Below are 20,313 nucleotides of genomic sequence, written 5' to 3' on the forward strand. Positions count from 1 at the left end.
AAATGGAAACCTCTAAGAGAATGTCCGTCAATGTGTATGAGGCGCCTTCCACTTACGTTCGCACCTGGATCGAATTTTACAGTTTGTGTGCAGCCAGGATCAGGAAGGTGCGAGTTTAGTCCGTCAATATAAGCGAGGCCGTCCCAAACTGGAACGCTAAATTACCTCTCGTAGTTTCCATAGTGTTCATATCGACGTTAATATTGCAGTAGCGAATTACCGTCGCCTCGCAGGTCCTCTGATCAGGAAACAACGACCTCGCCTGTAGGTTTAGTATTATTTCACAGTTTCTCAGCAAGGATTTCAAGAAGGAGTGAACTAAGCAATTATCGTCCTCTGACAGTAGAGGGACGACATTCGCGTCACGACACGCTGCATTGTTGCCAAATTTATCCAAGATGGCGGCATGTAGACTTGGCAACAGCGCATATCATACACAATGGCGGATTTTGGCGGGAAAATAGACCAATTGTACTATGTCCACTAATCTAAGCCTCCAGAAGAAAAAATGGCGGGAAGTTTGAATTCCTACATGATAATGAATGCAAAAACCATAGTTGTCTTTATTATTATTGATTATTATTCATTATCATGTCCACTAACCTAAGCCTCCAGAAGAAAAAATGGCGGGAAGTTTGAATTCCTACATGATAATGAATACAAAAACCATACTTGTCTTTATTATTATTGATTATTATTCATTATTATTTATGTTCAATTGTCAGCATTTATGTTCAATAATTATCATTTATGTTCGATAATTATCATTTATGTTCAATAATTATCATTTATGTTCTATTATTAATGGCCTACCTCCACTAACATAGAAATTCAATTACTTATTATTATTTATTCAATACACCTGATTTTGACGGTAAGAAAGCCATTTCCGTTACAACCATAACAAAAATCGGTCACAAGTTCAAATTCCAACACGATAATCGGTCACACATACTAAATAGGCCACCTCATCGTACTAACAAGGGGAGGCCGCCAAGTGTGAAATTCAGATTCGGTTCATACTGCGCATAATAAAAGCTCATGGCCAGAGGTGTAATGTGACAAAACACCAAGATGCACTTCTCAGCCGTTGTCGAGAAAATCTACAGTTAAAAGTAACCGTTGCGGTGAAATACTCTCTACGATTAATAACTTTCCACAGCGTCGTGGCGCAGCGCTAAGCGCTCGGGTTCGTAATCCGAAGGTCGCACGATCGAATCTCGCGCCATGCAATTTTTTTATTAGTTTTTGTAATTCAAATATATATAGAAACTATTAATGAATTGCTTATCCATGTTGGTAAAGGCGGATCGCTCTCCTATTGTACTGCCTCCATTTTTCCGTTTTTTTTAACAGGGTGTACCAAAGCTCTCCCGTCCGCACTGATTTTCGACGATGTTATAAGTTGCGCTAGGGACCGCATCTACCTTCTTTCAAAGTTAGCAGGCAACTACGCTGTTATGCGGCGGCTCGTTTCGGCCCATTCAACATCTGTCCTTAAAGTGTAACGAGCGAGTAACAGAGTTTACATTTCATACCTGCCACAGCGAATTTGTGTTCGTGGGGTCTCTCTTCCAATTCGAACGTTTGACTTACGCTATACGTATTCGTTTCGGAATATCGTTTTTACGTCTTCCGTTAACTGTAAGTGGTTAACATTATGAAGACGATTAATAACATTTGTGAAATACAACTTTGTTTGCGGAAAAGATAATGATGATCGAAGTCGCCAGTTTTTCCACGACGAACGACTTTCAACAACTTATTATATGCATAATTGTTGCAACTGATTGCCGGGACTATATATATATATATATATATATATATATATAATGTGTGTATGTATACACATTTCAGTTACAAAAACAAATACTAAAAACAAACCAAGAAAAGGTGCATGGTGCGAGATTCGATCCGGCGTCCTTTGGATTACAAACACGAGCGCTTACCGCTGCGCCACGACGCTGAGGAAAATTTAACTGTCGATTTTCTCGACAACGGCTGAGAAGTGCATCTTGGTGCTTTGCCACATTACACCTCTGGTCATGAGCTTTTATTATGCGCAGTATGAATCGAATCTGAATTTCACAATTGGCGGCCTCCCCTTGTAAGTTTGAATTGTTGCGCGGTCCAGTGCCGTAGTGTCGCGTGTTATCGCTGCGCGCTACGCGGAGGCGAGGTGACGCGCGGCGGCTGCGAGGGAGCGCTCAGTGGCGGGTGGCGCTGATCGACAGCCGGGCTGCCGCCCCGCCTCGCCCCGCCGCTGCGCTGCGCTGTCCCGCCGGCCGGGCCGCCTGTTTTAATAAAACGCGCGCGCTGTCAGCGGCCCGTCCCCACGGCTCCGACTCGGCCCGCCCACCCCAGCGAGCGCTGCCGCGGACATCGCCCCCCGACTGCAGCATTCATGGCGTCCACGCGCCGCGTCCAGCCGTTGGCAGCGCCGCTGCTCGTCTCTCCGCGTTCAGTCTTCGGCGAGGCACCTGCCTGTCGTTGTCGACGTCGTTGCTGTTGTTGTCAGTCCTAGGAAGCTCTTCACGCTACGTCACGCGAAAGTCGTTTGATTACTGCATTCACTCGAACCTGCTTACTGACGTCAATCCTCAGTCATCCTCTACAGTTTTACCAATATACAGGGTGTTAGAAAAAGGTACGGCCAAACTTTCAGGAAACATTCCTCACACAGAGAGACAGAAAATATGTTATGTGGACATGTGTCCGGAAACGCTTACTTTCCACGTTAGAGCTCATTTTATTACTTCTCTTCAAATCACATTAATCATGGAATGGAAACACACAGCAACAGGACGTACAAGCGTGACTTCAAACACTTTGTTACAGGAAATGTTCGAAATATCCTCCGTTAGCGAGGATACATGCATCCACCCTCCGTCGCATGGAATACCTGATGCGCTGATGCAGCCCTGGAGAATGGCGTATTGTATCACAGCCGTCCACAATACGAGCTCGAAGAGTCTCTACATTTGGTACCGGGGTTGCGTAGACAAGAGCTTTCAAATGCCTCCATAAATGAAAGTCAAGAGGGTTGAGGTCAGGAGAGCGTGGAGGCCATGGAATTGGTCTCCCTCTACCAATCCATCGGTCACCGAATCTTTGATAATGACCTGGCCAAATATCTCGCGAAATAAGCGTCAAACGAGAAATCTACAAAAAACGAAATTTGTCTAACTTGAAGGGAGAAACCTGATGGCGCTATGGTAGGCCCGCTAGATGGCGCTGCCATAGGTGAAACGGGTGTCAACTGCGTTTTTTAAACAAGAACCCCCATTTTATTACATATTCATGTAGTACGTAAAGAAATATGAATGTTTTAGTTGGACCACTTTTTTGGCTTTGTGACAGATGGCGCTGTAGTAGTCACAAACGTATAAGTACATGGTATCACATAACATTCCCACCAAGTGAGGACGGTACTTGCTTCGTGATACATTGTGTTAAAATGGACCGTTTACCAATTTCGAAAAACGTCCATATCGTGTTGATGTATGGCTATTGTAATCAAAATGCCCAACGGGCGTGTGCTATGTATGCTGCTCGGTATCCTGTACGACATCATCCAAGTGTCAGGACCGTTCGCCGGATAGTTACGTTATTTAAGGAAAGATGTGTTCAACCTCATGTGAAACTTCAACCACGACCTGCAACAAATGATGATGCCCAAGTAGGTGTTTTAGCTGCTGTCGCGGCTAATCCGCACATCAGTAGCAGACAAATCGCGCGAGAATGGGGAATCTAAAAAACGTCGCTATTGATAATACATCAACATCGATTACACCCGTACCATATTTCTATGCACCAGGAAATGCATGGCGACGACTTTGAACATCGTGTACAGTTCTGCCATTCCCCCCAGGGGATCCACAACTCTTTTGTGGATACGTGCGTAGCGAGCACGGGACCCCGAGCTGATGTGGCCTTCCTTCCTTTCCGGGCTGCATACCTTCCCTTTCCGCATCCTTCCCCATCCCCCATCTTCGCCACCCCCCCCCCTTCACCTCTGGCTCTTTCTTTCCCTTTCTCAGGGGTTATGGTTTGTGCCTACGTCCGGAGACGGACGCTTGTACATATACTACATTCTTCGCCTTCCTTCCTTGCTTGTAAGTCTTCATCCTTCCTTTGTCCTTCTCTTTTCCTTACCTCTTCTCTCTACCTTCTCCGCTGCGGCGTTTGAGACCTCTCTCCTTTCCTTTCCCTTTCTCTTTCTTCCTCCCTGTGCGTGTCTGAAGGCCAACCCACGCACTTCCATGCGTAGCCGGTGACGGGGTAACGCGTAATTCCCCGCCCCGGGTAGACAGGTAGGACACGTACGTACCCCCTGGTAACGGCCAGGCCCAGGGAGGGGTGATTACCCGAGCTGATACCTTCCGAAAGTGCCGATTGGTCCCTCCGTCCGTTTGTCGGGAGGTGTGACCTGAGGTGTGAACAATCACCTAAGGCGGGAGTGCCCTCAGAGAGGGCCCCCACAAGGGAGGAGCGCGCCATCGGAGACGCCGGTAATCATGGGGGATTCTTCCGCAATGGTTTCCTCACCTTCCACTATGTCTGCACACAAACGTAAGTTCACTGAGTCTCAACCACAGTCAGTTCTTCCATCGTTGCCACAGTTCCTTGTTGTTTCTCGGTCTGACGAAGGTCACGACTTCTCCATGGTCAACCCTTTCATTATTCAGAAAGGTGTCGACGCAATTGCAGGTCCTGTAAAGTCTTGTTCCAGATTACGGAACGCCACCCTGTTGTTAGAAACAGTCAGTGCCCTCCAGGCACAAAAATTGCTGCGTACGTCACTACTACACACCTTCCCTGTCCGGGTGGAACCGCACCGTACCTTAAATTCCTCGCGCGGAGTCGTTTATACACGCTCCCTCGATGGACTGTCTGACGAAGAAATTCAGCACTACCTGTCTGACCAGGGCGTAACGGCTGTTCATAGGGTTATGAAAAGGGTTGACACGAACATCATTCCAACCCGCACTGTCTTCTTGACATTTGACAAAGTTCAACTACCATCGAAAATCAAAGCCCGCTATGAGATAATTTCCGTTCGCCCTTACGTCCCGAACCCTACGCGTTGCTATCGGTGCCAGCGGTTCAATCACACCAGCCAGTCCTGTTCTAATCCGGCCAAATGTGTTACGTGTGGCAGGGATGCCCATGAGGGTGCTTGTCCACCTCCATCCCCTCGCTGCATCAACTGTATGGGTGACCACGCCGCTTCCTCTCGAGATTGTCCCGTTTTTAAGGACGAAAAGCTCATCCAGGGAATTAGTCAAGGAAAAGGTGTCGACCTATGCTGCTCGAAAATTATTCGCCAGTCGACAGCCCACCGTGCCTCAGAAAGGAAAATACAGCGCTGTCCTTGCTTCTCATCGGCCAACAAAGGAGGCGGCCACGCAGACTTGCGACCTCACCTTTAGTACCACGGTCGTCAGATCGGCCAGCGCAAAGATCGCCCGTTCAACCTCACCACTTTCGTCTGCCCACTCTATGGCTCACCCTTCGTCGGGTTCTGCTAAATCTCGAGCCCAAAAGTCAGACACCAAGACTTCGAAAAAAGAGCATACTCGTGAAGAGTTTTTACGTACGGCAACTTCCCAACCATCGGTTCCTCCTTCCTCTAAACATCATACTTCCAAGAAGGCTACAAAGAAACCCAGTTCCTCTCCTTCTCCGCCAAGGCGTGTCCCATCTACAGTACCACCTGGCGGAAGTCGCCCTCGGCCGTCTCCTGTGTCGCCGAGGCGCACTGCTGGCGGCCGATCAACCGGCCGGTCGCTGGTGGCAGGAGCTGCTCCTGACCAACCTATGGATCACGATCTTCTGCCTTCGGCTGAATGCCATTCCATGCTGTCGGTCGCAAGCTCAGAGCAGTCGTTGAGTTGACAGCGACCTCGGTCACATTCCTCCATTTTCTGTTCACCCTATGTCCATTATCCACTGGAATATCCGCGGTATTCGAGCCAATCGGGATGAATTGTCGATCCTCTTACAATCCTACTCGCCGGTCATCTTCTGTCTTCAGGAAACAAAGCTGCGTCCCCATGACCGCTTTGTTCTCCCTCATTTTCAGTCCGTCCGATATGATCTCCCCTCTGTTGAAGGCACTCCAGCACATGGAGGACTCGTGATTCTTCTCCATGAAACTGTCCATTATCACCCAATCCATTTAAACACTTCCTTCCAAGCTGTCGCCGTCCGTCTTTCCCTTTCCGGATACACGTTCTCTCTTTGTACTGTATACATTCCATCGTCCACACCAATGGCACGAGCTGATCTCCTTCATCTTCTTGGTCAGCTTCCACCCCCATATTTGCTGGTTGGGGACTTGAATGCCCACCACCCGCTTTGGGGATCTCCACATCCTTGTCCACGTGGCTCACTATTGCTAGACGTCTTCCACCAAGCAGATCTAGTTTGCCTCAACACTGGGGTCCCTACGTTTTTGTCTGCCTCCACGGCAAATTTATCTCATTTGGACCTTGCGGTCGGTACTGTTCCGCTAGCTCGGCGCTTCGAATGGTTCGCCCTTGATGACACACACTCGAGTGACCACTTTCCATGTGTCCTTAGACTGCAGCCTCAACGGCCATATATGCGCCCGCGACGCTGGAAGTTTGCTCAAGCCGATTGGACACTTTTTTCGTCTCTAGCGACATTCGATGACCGTCACTTTCCCAGCGTCGACGATGAGGTCACACACATTACCGACGTTATTCTTATAGCTGCGGAACATTCAATACCACGCACCTCCGAATTGCCCCGGCGCCCCCCAGTTCCTTGGTGGAACGAGGCATGCCGTGATGCACTACGTGAGCGGCGACGTGCTCTCCGCGTTTTCCGCCACCATCCTACTTTGGCCAACTGTATCCGCTATAAGCAGCTACGAGCGCGATGCCGTCGTGTCATCCGCGATAGCAAGAAGGCAAGCTGGAAATTCTTTATTAGCTCATTTAACACCTTCACTCCCTCCTCGGAAGTTTGGAGTCGGCTTCGACGGTTCTTAGGCGCGCCTAGTTTCTCCCCGGTCTCTGGGCTCACTGTCGCGCATGACACATTAGTGGACCCCGTCGCAATTTCTAACTCGTTGGGTCAGCACTTTGCCGAGATTTCAAGTTCTTCAAATTACCCGCCAGCGTTTCTCCCGAAGAAACGTGCAGCGGAAGTGCGACCTCTTGCTTTCTCCTCTCAAAATCGCGAAAGCTACAATACTGTTTTCTCCTTGCGGGAACTCCAACATGCACTCTCTTCTTCTCGCTCCTCCGCCCCAGGACCAGATGGTATCCACGTCCAAATGTTGCTGCATTTATCAACCCATAGTCTGCGTTACCCCCTTCGCCTTTATAATCGAATTTGGACCGACAGTACTTTTCCCAGACGATGGCGGGAAGCTATCGTCGTTCCTGTTCCGAAACCTGGAAAGGACAAACATCTCCTCTCTAGCTATCGCCCCATTTCTCTCACGAGTAGTGTCTGTAAGGTTTTGGAGCGTATGGTGAATTACCGTTTAGCGTGGTGGCTGGAATCCCGCAGTCTTTTAACACCTGCCCAATGCGGATTCCGAAAGCATCGTTCTGCAGTTGACCATCTTGTTGCTCTCTCCACTTATATCATGAACAATTTTCTCCGGAAACGACAAACGGTAGCAATATTTTTTGATCTGGAGAGAGCATACGATACCTGTTGGAGGACAGGCATCCTCCGCACACTGTTCTCTTGGGGCTTTCGAGGCCGGCTGCCCCTTTTTCTTCGCGAATTTATGGCAGAGCGCACATTTAGGGTGCGGGTGAACACTACTCTCTCCCGCACTTTCTCCCAAGAAAATGGGGTACCCCAGGGCTCCGTGCTGAGTGTTGTACTGTTTGCCATCGCTATAAATCCAATTATGGATTGTCTCCTTCCCGATGTCTCGGGCCCCCTCTTTGTGGATGATTTTGCGATCTACTACAGCTCTCAACGGACCAGCCTTCTTGAACGACGTCTTCAAGGATGTCTCGATCGCCTCCACTCTTGGAGCATCGAAACAGGCTTCCGTTTCTCTCCCAGTAAGACCGTTTGTGTTAATTTTTGGCGACGTAAGGAGTTTCTTCCGCCCTCCTTACATCTAGGACCTGTCAACCTTCCGTTTTCAGACGTCGCTAAATTCTTGGGTCTTATGTTTGACAGAAAACTGTGCTGGTCCTCCCACGTTTCCTATCTTTCGGCTCGCTGTCTGCGAACGCTCAACACCCTCCGTGTCCTGAATGGTACCTCCTGGGGAGCGGACCGAGTGGTCCTTCTCCGCCTCTATCGCGCCTTAGTGCGCTCGAAATTGGACTATGGAAGCATAGTCTACTCCTCTGCTCGGCCGTCTATTCTTCGGCGTCTCGACTCTATCCACCACCGTGGATTACGTTTAGCGTCTGGAGCTTTTTACACTAGCCCTGTGGAAAGCCTTTATGCTGAGACTGCTGAACCTCCGCTGTCCAATCGGCGAGCGGTCCTTCTGAGCAGTTATGCTAGCCATCTGTCTTCCATGCCTGCTAATCCAGCCCATGACCCTTTTTTCGACGCCTCCTTTGATGTAGGGTATGCAGGCCGCTCCTCCTCCCTACTACCCCCGGGAGTCCGCTTCCGTCAACTGCTCCATTCTCTTTCCTTCCGCTTTCCTAAAACCTTCTTAACAACTTGGGGTACAGCACCGCCTTGGCTCCGTCCCCGGATCTGCCTGCTCCGTGACCTTTGTCGATTTCCCAAGGATGGTACCCCTACACTTGTTTATCGTCGGGCATTTGCTGCTCTATGTGCACAACTGACGGACGCCACGTTTATTTACACCGACGGCTCGAAAACATCGTTAGGTGTAGGGAGTGCCTATATTGTTGGCGACTCCCCAAATCAATTTCGGCTTCCCGACCAGTGTTCGGTGTATATTGCGGAGCTTTACGCTGTTCTCCAGGCTGTCCACTACATCCGCCGCCATCGGCGGATACAGTACGTTATCTGCTCGGATTCTCTCAGCTCTCTCCTCAGTCTCCAAGCTCTTTACCCTGTGCACCCTCTGGTCCACCGGATTCAGGACTGTCTGCGCTTGCTCCACCTGAGGGGCGTCTCAGTGGCGTTCCTCTGGCTCCCGGGACACGCTGGTATCTGTGGGAATGAGGCGGCCGATATAGCGGCCAAGGCTGCAGTCTCTCTTCCTCGGCCAGCTATTCCGTCGCTTCCCTTCACCTATCTACGGAGCGGTTTATGTCGCAAAGTTGCTCATTTATGGCATGCGCATTGGTCAACACTTCCCAATAATAAATTGCGGGAAGTGAAAGCTCTTCCTTGCGCTTGGACTTCTTCCTCCCGAACGCGTCGTCGGGAGGAGGTAATTTTAACTCGACTCCGGATAGGGCACTGTCTTTTTAGCCATCGACATCTTTTAAGCGGCGATCCTCCCCCACTCTGTCCCCACTGCTCTCAGCTGTGGACAGTAAGACACCTTTTAATTGAATGCCCCTATTTTAATCCGTTACGCGCCCGTCTACAGCTATCGCCTGATCTATCGTCGATTTTAGCAGATGACACGCACTCAGCCGACCGCGTTCTCCAGTTTATTAGTGCTAGTGAAATGACGTCAGTCATTTGAAGCTTTTTTTGGGGACAACCACCCCCTTTCTGTAGTGGATTTTTAAGCCTTCCTTCTGCTTTTAGTGTCTCCAATTTTATGACTTTGTTCCCATTGCTGCTGATTTTCAGTTTAGGTTTTTTACTGTTTCCTAAGTCACAGGCTGGGCGCTAATGACCATAGCCGTTTTGCGCCCTACAACCAAACAAAAAAAAAAAAAAAAAAATTCTGCCATTGCGCACAAGAGAAATTATGGGACGATGGGAGATTATTTTTCACGCTTTCTATTTAGCGACGAAGCGTCATTCAGCAACAGCGGTAACGTTAACCTGCGTAATATGCACTATTGGGCAACGGAAAATCCACGATGGCTGCGACAAGTGGAACATCAGCGACGTTGGTGGGTTAATATATGGTGCGGCATTATGGGAGGAACGATAATCGGCCCCCATTTTACCGACGGAATTCTAAATGGTGCAATGTATGCTGATTTCTTTCGTAATGTTCTACCGATGTTGCTACGACATGCTTCACTGCCTGACAGAATGGTGATGCTTATTTCGCGAGATATTTGATCTGGTCACGATCAATGGACCACCCTGTATATTTATGTATTATAGAACCTAGATTTCGACTTTCATGCCATTATCGAGTACAAAGCTAAAAGAAAGAATATGAAAATACTAACAAACAAAGTAAAAAAATTGAAAAATTATACAGTTTAAAAAATAGTGGATAAAAACTGCAATATACCGCAACTTTATAACAGCTACAATCGTTTACATTCTTAAAAATTTTTCAATTTTTGCTTTGTCTCTTACTCTTTGCTCTTCTAGGATTGTACACGGTAATGCTCTGAAAGCTGAAATCTAAGGTGAGCACAGGACACATACAGAAACATGCATTCAGATGGGTATTCCTTCAGCTTAATGGCAAAGAGTGATATTCAGAAGAATGAGAAAGAAAACCGAAGATGTGTCGAATTATGGTCAGTTTGTAAAGGGATTTTTTTAATTACCACTACATGTTTCTTGAGAGTCACGGTCGTAAAATAGTCAAAATGGCTTCAAATGATCAGTTTGGCTCTAGGAATGGTAAAAGTGCTAGGGAGGCAGTTCTGACGTTGCAGTTGATAACGGAAGCAAGACTAAAGAAAATACAAGACAAGCGCATCGCATTTGTCGACCTGAAAAAGCATTCGACCATGTCAAATGGTGCAAGATGATCGAAATTCTGAGAGAAACTGGAGTAAGCTGTATGGAGAGATGGGTAATATACAACATGTACAAGAGCCAAGAGGGAATAATAAGACAGGAAGACCAAGAACGAAATGCTCGGATTGAAAAGGATGTAAGACGGGGATGTAATCTTTCGTTCCTGCTGTTTAATCTATACATCTAAAAAGCAGTGACGGAAATAAAGGAAAGGTTGCAGTGGAATTAAAATTCAAGGTGAAAGGATATCAATGATATGATCCGTGAAACGCCCGCGAAACCCTCTGGGCAGAACAGGTAATAGGATTCTGGGGAGGGCCAAGGGTTGAGATCAGTTTCTACTTCTAATTGTCATTTATTGTAATTTAGCAAGTCTTTCATGTCTGAAGGCCTCCAACATGAAATCTTAACGAGATAAAAATCCAATTAAGGTAGCAATAAAATAATTAAAAAAAAACATACGCAAAGTGCAATACAAATGGCTGAGGTCCTCAATTAAATTTCAGAACTTCATAATATATTACTATAGACCTTTAAAGGCAAAAGGCCAGCATGTTTAACAACAAGAAATCTTAAAAATCAGCAAGATAAAAATACAATGAAGATAGCAATAAAATAATTTTAAAAAACAACTTACGCAGGTTGCAATACCAATAGCTGAGGGCCACAGACCAACTTAAAAATTTCTAAATATATTACCATAACCTTTAAAGGCAGAAGACCGCAGTGTTTAAGCTTGAACGATAAATTTAAAATAATTTTTAAGAAACAAACAATAACCATTAGCCTAAAATTTAAAGTAGCTGACAACAGATAATTAAGCACCGGTGGCACTCAGAAGCTACCAGTGAGGTCGGTCTGACCTCGTTCACTTAGGTGAGACGGGTGATGAGCCCAACTACACTTGATCCGTCGGAATCCAACCAGGCCACAGCCACGGACCGACCGACACATAGACTTGCTTCCCATCAATCAGTACATGAGAACTCAAACAGAAAATGTTACGGACGTAACTATCCACAATCAAATATGTACAAACACTCGGTGTTGGTCACAGGAAAACCTCGCCAACAGCCAACCACCGAAACGAAACACGACATGAATGGGCAAGGCTTGAGTACCTAATACCACAATCATCTTTGACGTTGGGTCGGCGAACCGCGAAGCTCGTAGCGATCGGACAGCTTCACACACGCTCCGACATCGCGCAGGGACCGCCACAGGACCCAGCCGACTGTACCGCACAGAGGAAGCCTTCCTGGTCCGCACCAACCGACAGACAGCCCGCTGGTCCGCAGTCGCGACTGCACTGCTGGTGCGTCTCCCACTCACTTCGAGACACACGACCGCGGAAATACTGGCTCGGACCCAACCGTGCAGAGGAAACACGCCCACTGGCTAAAAGACATCGCTGCACCAGGAAAGTACCGAGCCAACATCCACAACATGGTAATCGAAGGGGCCCAGAAGCGCTCTGAGAAAGTTACACGACCGACCTCTCAGAGGCAGCACGTGGACACATTTAAAATAATTTGTCAAAGGAAATAACGCGAACTACGCACAAAACCTGACAAAACACTTGCACGAAGACCTAAACGACACGAAGCAGTAACTAAGCACACTCGATGACAAGTGGGAATCGAGGCGCGCGCGCGCGCACGCGCACCCGCACGCGCACCCGCACGCGCACCCGCACGCGCACCCGCACGCGCACCCGCACGCGCACCCGCACGCGCACCCGCGCGCGCACCCGCACGCGCACCCACGCACGCGCGCGCACGCGCGCGCACGCACGCGCACGCGCGCACGCGCGCGCACGCGCGCACACGCGCGCACACACGCACACGCGCGCACGCGCGCGCACACGCGCGCACGCGCGCGCACACACGCGCGCACACACGCGCACGCGCGCACACGCGCGCGCACACGCGCGCACGCGCGCACACGCGCGCACACGCGCACGCGCGCACACGCGCGCACACACGCGCACGCGCGCACACACGCGCACGCGCGCGCACGCGCGCACACACGCGCACGCGCGCACACGCGCGCACACACGCGCACGCGCGCACACGCGCGCACACACACGCGCACGCGCGCACACACACGCGCACGCGCGCACACGCGCGCACACGCGCGCACACACGCGCACGCGCGCACACGCGCACGCGCGCACACGCGCGCACACACGCGCACGCGCGCACACGCGCACGCGCGCACACGCGCGCACACGCGCGCACACACGCGCACGCGCGCACACGCGCACGCGCGCACACACGCGCACGCGCGCACGCGCGCACGCGCGCACACGCGCACGCGCGCACACGCGCGCACACACGCGCACGCGCGCACACGCGCACGCGCGCACACGCGCGCACACACGCGCACGCGCGCACACGCGCGCACACACGCGCACACGCGCGCACACACGCGCACGCGCGCACACGCGCGCACACACGCGCACGCGCGCACACGCACGCGCACGCGCGCACACGCGCGCACACGCGCGCACGCGCGCACACGCGCGCACACACGCGCGCACACACGCGCACACGCGCGCACACACGCGCACGCGCGCACACGCGCACGCGCGCACACACACAGCCGACTCATGAACGATCGGCAAGCCAAAACACGTCGTCCGGCAGGACGATCGACCGACAATCCACCAAGACCGTGGCCCGGCTCAAGTGATGCGTGGCGGCAATGGTCGGGCGAGCCATATCTACGGAGACCTCGCTGCTGCTACAACCCGACTGCACCAGTGCCGCATTGCAACTCGCCGACTGACAGGTCTGGACTGCACTCCAGCCGCGTTCCAACTGACTGACAGCCCCGAACTCCCAACCCGAACTGCGACCAACTGACTTACAGCCGACAACGACGAGGAAGTGATGGAAGTCAAGCAAAGATACTACGAGAGGGGAGATATAGATACGCGCTGTTAACGCCGCTGACGGTGAGGCGAAGCAACTCAGTGACAGTAGTAATTTAAATTAACGTAGTGAGATGGAAGTACGTTAAAAACAGGTTGTAAAAGAGATGATGGCGGGAACACGAGCCACGCACTGCTCAAAGCTTTATGAAGAACACAAAATAGAAGGGCGATTGGGAATGATGGGGTAAAAGGCTTCGCTTATAATCTATGGTGGAACCATGCTAAAATGATGAAAGCTTCACCTGTTAATGTGTGCTGCAAGAATGGAGAGCGACAGCCTATATATCATAGGTTTATAAGCAAGAGACTGCAGGCTATATGTGGAACTCCCCTTTTAGAAGAACAGAATTGTTTCAAGAAGGGAACATCATCCACAGATAGCAGATTCATTATAACGCAGCTAACAGGGGAAAGGTGACTTTACAGATTACGTACAAGACTTCGATTATTTGATTAGACTAAAGAAGCGTGGTTAACCTTAAACGCATCATAGAGATTCTGAAGCACAAGTACACAGTCAGTAAGCTCAAGATTAAAACCGGTACAAGAATGTCAGATATGATAACTGCGAATCAAGATCTCATGAAGGGCTGACCGACATTATTTACATGTTAACTGGCGGCATATTAAGATGGAAACAAGAAATACTTCCTGATTTACAGATATCATAGTACGAAACCATAAACACCTGCCTTTTTCCAGCAGATCATTATTGTATTTGACGATGAAAGTGAATTAGAATATACCATACATAAGGTGGACCTGTTAGGCAAAGAATGCAACATGCAGATCTCAGTTAATAAAACGAAGGTAATGGAATTTAAAGGAGTTGAACCAGTCTGACGTAAAATTGTTATCAATGACAGAATAACTGAACTTGTTAAGTTTTAATTATTCGCAAGCATAAGAGATATGTCGTCAATAAGATTTATTAGCTTCAGTACGTATGTTTTACTACTAATAGATCCTCAAAGAACAGAGTTAGGAAGAAAACAAAAATAAAGTTTTATAAAACAATGGCTGTGACGACTCTGCTAAACGAGAGTGCAAATTGTGTTCTCACGAAGAGGTATAATAGCAAAATGCTGGCAGCTGAAAAAGGGATTTGCAGCAACTGTGAAGGATCCACACACTACAATTCAAATGAGTTGTTAAAATTCATTGTAGTTAACCTAACCAAATATCATAATAAAATAATTTGCTTTATACACCTAACACGATTAAGAGAAACGTGTTTGATTAGAAACTAAATAACAATTCAGCTGCTAAAAGATGTAACTTTTTTACCTAAATTATGAACAAAAGTAAAACTTGTTACAACGCGACTTTCATGTTTGGCTATATACGCGATTATTTGCAATCTCTTTTCAAATTAAACTGAGAATTGAGGATGAAAACAATATTATGAATTTAACAAAAATGTTATAGTTACGTGATGTTTTGGATTCTAATTTTTCGTGGAGTATTCTTCTAGGATCATTACTTTAGTCATTTTACGGGAAGTTAGTCTTCAAAAGATAATTATAGTTTGGGGGTTGTTATAAGTCGGCCGATTTATAATTTCTCTGACAAAGAACTGATTATTTGGTGTCATTGCATTCTCTTGCTCCTCAGGTGAGGAACTACCCGTAATCGACATGAGAGCGCAGGAGGCAATGGAAGCCACTGTATTAAATACGGATGCACATTTGCATACAATATATATTTCCATATACAATAAGTATCCACCGGACATATTTGAGCTGTAACTTAAAAAATTTCATCATGAACTTTCCATTGCCAAAGGATACGGGAATAGTCCCCCATTCTGATCTCCAAGGGGGACTGTCAAGGGAAGGTGACCACGAGAGAAAGGTGGAATAAACAACTAAGGGATAACATTCTAAGAGTCGAAGCTTGGAAAGTCGGAAGTATTGAAGTAGAAGGAAAGCTAACAGCTGTAAAAAGAGAAATGCAATGTCCGAATTTAGACGCCGTGGGTTCAGTAAGGCGAAATGGAAATGAGGACTTTTTGTCATACGAAAATAGGGTTAAGTTACCAGCTGCGGAAAATGGTGTAACGGAGTACATTCATTATGATTAGGAAAGGAGGGCAGAGAATGACTTACAGTGAACGGTTCAGTGATACGGTTGTTCTCATCAGATTCTACAGCAATCCAACGCCAACGATAGTTCAGGCACACATGTCGATGCTACAAGCTGAAGACGAAGAGATAGAGAATATGAGCATATGCAAACCTGTACTAAAAGGAAATTGGAAAGCGGTTATAGGGGAAGAAGCAGAAGAGATCGTTAAGAGAGACTTTGAGCTTGGCCGAAGGAATTAGAGAGGATAAAGCCTAATTCAGTTATCGAATATATTTCGGATTGTAATAGCGAATACTCTGTTCAAGAATCAGAAGAGAACGAGGTAAACTTGGAAAAGATGGTGACACATGGGAAGATCACAGCTGGATTCCATCATGGTCAGACAAATTTCTGAATCGGATAATGGATTCTCAGGAGTGCCCACGAGCAGATATAGATTCACCTCACAATTTAGTGATGATGAACAGGAAACTAAAATTTTAGAGAATCATCCATAAAAATCACGAAGAAGGAAGTATGATACTGAAGTAGAGAGCATGACTAAACTGGTTTGAAGTTCGCTTGGAGTGTGGATACTCTAATAAGGAATAGCATCCTAGGCAGTTCAGTTGAAAGGAATGTATGTCTATAAAAAGGGCAACCGCAGGTGTTGGACAGACAAACATAGGTTCAAGGAAGGTCGCTACGAAGGAACCTTGCGTAACGGAAGAAATACACCGTGTAAGAAAAGTCATGAGATGCCTCCTGATACCGTCTCGGACCTCTTTTGTCCGGCGTAGTTCATCAACTTGACGAGGTTCAAAAAATGGCTCTGAGCACTAGGACTTAACATCTGTGGTCATCAGTCCCCTAGAACTGAGAACTACTTAAACCTAACTAACCTAAGGACATCACACACATCGGTGCCCGAGGCAGGATTCGAACCTGCGACCGTAGCGGTCGTGCGGCTCCACACTGTAGCGCCTAGAACCGCTCGGCCACTCCGGCCGGCGCATATGGCTGTCCGATGTCTTTTGACACCTGAGTGTACTTGAACTGATGGACGAAAGATCTTTTTTAATAGAGGTGGAGCCTCTCCATGCCCACACCGGCATGATGGCCAACACAAAAGGTCTAATGCCATCTCTGCATAAGGGTTAGTATTCACTAGAGTGAGGTGTCGCAGGATGTGGGTACTGCGATGTTTGCGTACGTCTGGTTAGGATTAACCATTAATACGCGCTCATCTGGAGATAGATTGGTCGAAATCTGACGAAGGGTAGCGGTTTGAAGGGCAGAGGAAAAAAAGTGCCAAAGCAAGAGCCAAGGGAAAAAAACCTCTGCGAAAGTTAGGTCGGGCGGCAAGAGCAGTAGCGGTTGTCTTGCTGCCTGCGATAGGTTGTGCAAGGATAGGCTTTGTTAGTAGTGGATATCATGCATGTCGATACCTTGACGTTGTGCGTTTGTGCTGCTCGGCGGCTGGCGCTGGGTGCTGGTGTAGAGTCCTCGTTCAGCGTCCTGCAACCTGCACAGTTAGGTTTGTTATCGGTCTTGAGTCCGATAGGTCATATACCGGAGGCACAGTGTGAGGGAGTGTTGGCAGATTGTTCGTGCGTCTGTGGGCGAGCTCGTCGGTGTCCCTGCTGTGGCCTGTTGGTCGGCTCTAATAGCAGCTGGTAGTTGCCAGTCAGTGTTGCTGATATGCAGGGGCTTACCGAAGTTTGTCGCTGTTTGCATGTGTTAGTTTACCATAGGTGGCTATGCCCTAGCTAGCAGTATCTTTGGCCGCTTGTGTTTCCACCTGTGGTTGTGATCGTAGTTTCCCAGAGTGAGGATGAAAGGATTGTTAGTGTCTCGAGTTCCTGTATAGTCGTGTGGCGTGTTTCCTGAATACTTCCTTGAGGGTATCAAGGCGGTATTCATGGTGAAGATCCACGTTGCGTGTGTAGCGTGGAGCATTGCTAATGATTCGTAGCACCTTGTTCTGTATTATCTGCAGGCGGCGCAGTCGTGTGGGAGCTGCATATCCCCAGACGGGAGCTGCGTACGTCATCAGAGGTCTAATCTGTGTCATGTATAAGGACCTCGACACCCTCCTATTCAGTGTGCTTTCCCTGTTGAGCATTGGGTAGAGCTGTTTGAGCCTCGCGTGCGCTCGGTTGGCAACGTATTCGATGTGGTCCCCCCATGTAAGTTTCCGGTCCAGCCAGACACCAAGGTATCTGACTTTCTCTCGGAAACGTATCGGTCTACAATGTTGGTGTTTGCGCAGTAGTTTCGGTCTGCGTGTGAACAGAACTGCTTCGCACTTGTCGACGTTTACTTTAATACGCCATCGCTCCAGCCAAGGCTCAGCTGTTCTGAGTGCTGTCTGTATTCGTGAGTTGATATTCGACGGTTTCCAGTCTTGCGCGAGGATGGCTGTGTCATCCGCGTAGACGGCTAACGTCGTGTTTCGTGTCGCTGGGAAGTCATTAATGTACAGGTTAAACAAGATCGGCCCTAGGATGCTTCCTTGGGGTACTCCAGCTTGGATACCGTGTGGTGTTGATTGTTTATCCTGCACGTTAGTGTTGAAACATCTGTTCGTGAGATATGAGTATATGAGACGTACGAGTCCGTCCGGGAAACCAGCTTCGCTTAGTTTGCGTATGAGTCCGTTGTGCCAGAGACGATCGAAAGCCTTTTCGATGTCTAGGAACACGGCCCCTGTGGCTTTGTTCATGTTGTAGCCGTGTGTTACATGTTTGACTACGCGGAGGAGTTGTTGTGTTGTCGAGTGGTGATTCCTAAAGCCGAATTGCTCCGGTCTTAGGGTGTCGTTGGCGATGCAATGCCTAGTGATACGTTTTAGTATTACCTTCTCAACAATCTTGCTGAGCGAGCACAGCAGACTGATGGGTCGGTAATTTTGTGGGAGGGAGTGGTCTTTCCCTGGCTTCCTGAACATCAGGACCTTGGCCGCCTTCCAAAAGTCGGGGAAGTGTTGGTGTGTCAGGATAGCATTCGTTAAGTGTGTGAAGTATTCTACGGCTTTATCCGTGAACTCCTGGAGGACACGGTTTTGAATGCCATCAGGTCCAGGGGCTTTTCTAGCGTTGGTGTGCTTGATAGCCCATGTGACTTCATTAGTGCTAGTACGTCTTATTTCGTTGCGCGAGGGCTGGACTAAAAGTCGTGTAACCTCCTGGTTCGTTTCAAGTGTGAATGCTGGGTCTGAAGGAACCAGATTCGGCATGAAAGACGCTGCAAGTGTTGTGGCCATAAGCTCTGCCTTCTCCGTCGCTGAGTAGGCTGGGCCGTCTGGTCCTTGTAACGTGGGAATGTAATGTTTCTCCCTGGTGAAGTGTCTGGCCAGCTGCCACACGCCAGGACGTGTGGTAACCAGCCCAGCGAGTTTCTGTCCCCATTGTTCGTTTCTGAATGTTTTGCGTTGAGGTCTCCAGCGGCTATTACCCGCGGTGCTATGTTGAGTACTGTGCTGATAACGCGTGTTACTATTTTTTTAGGAGGATTGTATAGCGATACCAGTGTGGTGTTGGCTCCGTTGAACTTGACCCTGACGACCGTAGCCTCTAGTCTTTAAAGTGCTGTGAGCTCGATGTTCGTGTGGTCGATGTCTCTGTGTATGATGATTGCCGTGCCGCCTCCCCTCCTGCCATCCGCTCGGTCGGTACGATAGACGCAATAACCTGGGAAGTTTAGTTGTTTGCGAGGCGTAATCAGTGTTTCGTTCACAAGAGCGATTCGGATACCCTTTCGCTCCATGAACGCGGCCATCTCGGCTTTTTTGCTTGCGATCCCGTTGGCATTCCAAAACAGGATCTGTGTGATTGTGTTTAAGTCTGCGTTTCGGGGCTGGTGTGGTGTATTATCCATGTAGTAGTGTAAAAAGCGGTGTGATAGTGGCCTGGAAGCTAGTCCAGTTGAGCGTACCCGACATGAACTGCATGAAGAGTTGTGAGACACACCCCATAATCCTCGTGACTATTTCGGTGGTCGTGCGTCCGGGGAATAATGTTTCCATTATTCTCTGGAATGTTGTCGTAATGTTGGTCATGTCGGCCTGCGAGTTATTGGTCGTGTTAACGGCCGCTTGTTCCAGTGTTGGCGTTTGGTGAGGGCTGGCCCGCGAGTCGGTTGTTCGTGTGGCAGTTGTGGGCGCCTGTGTACTCTCTGTGGTGCGTGGGTGTGTTATGTGGGTTGTTGAGTTGGTGTCCGGGATGTATTCCTGGGTGTTGGTGTTCTGTTGCCTGTGTACTTGTTGTGGTGTGGTCGTGTTCCTCGTGCTGCGGCTGTTTCTCCTTCTCCTCCTCCTCTGGCGCTGTGGTTGTCCCTGTGTAGGTGCGTTTTCTGTAGCCTGTGGTGGGCTGCAGTTCGCGATCTCAGGGGGTAGGGTGTTGTTGTAGCTTGTTTCGTGTGGTGTGCCAGGTGCGGGTGTGGTGTCAGGTGTTGTTCTTGTCTGTTGTGTGTCTGTTGCTGGGGGTGTT

The 20,313-nt window shown here is 48.7% G+C and overlaps 1 protein-coding gene across 1 annotated transcript; it reads right to left on the minus strand.

Annotated features, from left to right (window-relative positions):
- Nucleotides 1-2,164: 2,164 nt before the first annotated feature.
- On the minus strand, nucleotides 2,165-13,431 carry LOC126260300 (keratin-associated protein 4-6-like). Its single transcript, XM_049957623.1, has 2 exons — nucleotides 12,497-13,431; nucleotides 2,165-2,294 (listed from the first exon to the last, which is right to left on the minus strand). The coding sequence occupies exons 1-2, from the start codon at nucleotides 13,429-13,431 to the stop codon at nucleotides 2,165-2,167; spliced, it is 1,065 nt and encodes a 354-aa protein (XP_049813580.1).
- Between the last annotated feature and the right edge of the window lie 6,882 nt (nucleotides 13,432-20,313).

This window comes from Schistocerca nitens, chromosome 5 (genome assembly GCF_023898315.1).
Source record: "Schistocerca nitens isolate TAMUIC-IGC-003100 chromosome 5, iqSchNite1.1, whole genome shotgun sequence".
Classification (NCBI taxonomy): Eukaryota; Metazoa; Arthropoda; class Insecta; order Orthoptera; family Acrididae; genus Schistocerca; species Schistocerca nitens.

Coding starts and splice junctions, on each gene's coding strand:
- LOC126260300 (XM_049957623.1), bottom strand. CDS start 13,431: ATGAGTCGGCTGTGTGTGTGCGCGCGTGCGCGTGTGCGCGCGTGCGCG. Junction 2,295..12,496: donor GCGTGCGGGTGCGCGTGCGG/GTGCGCGTGCGG, acceptor TTATTAAAACAG/GCGGCCCGGCCGGCGGGACA.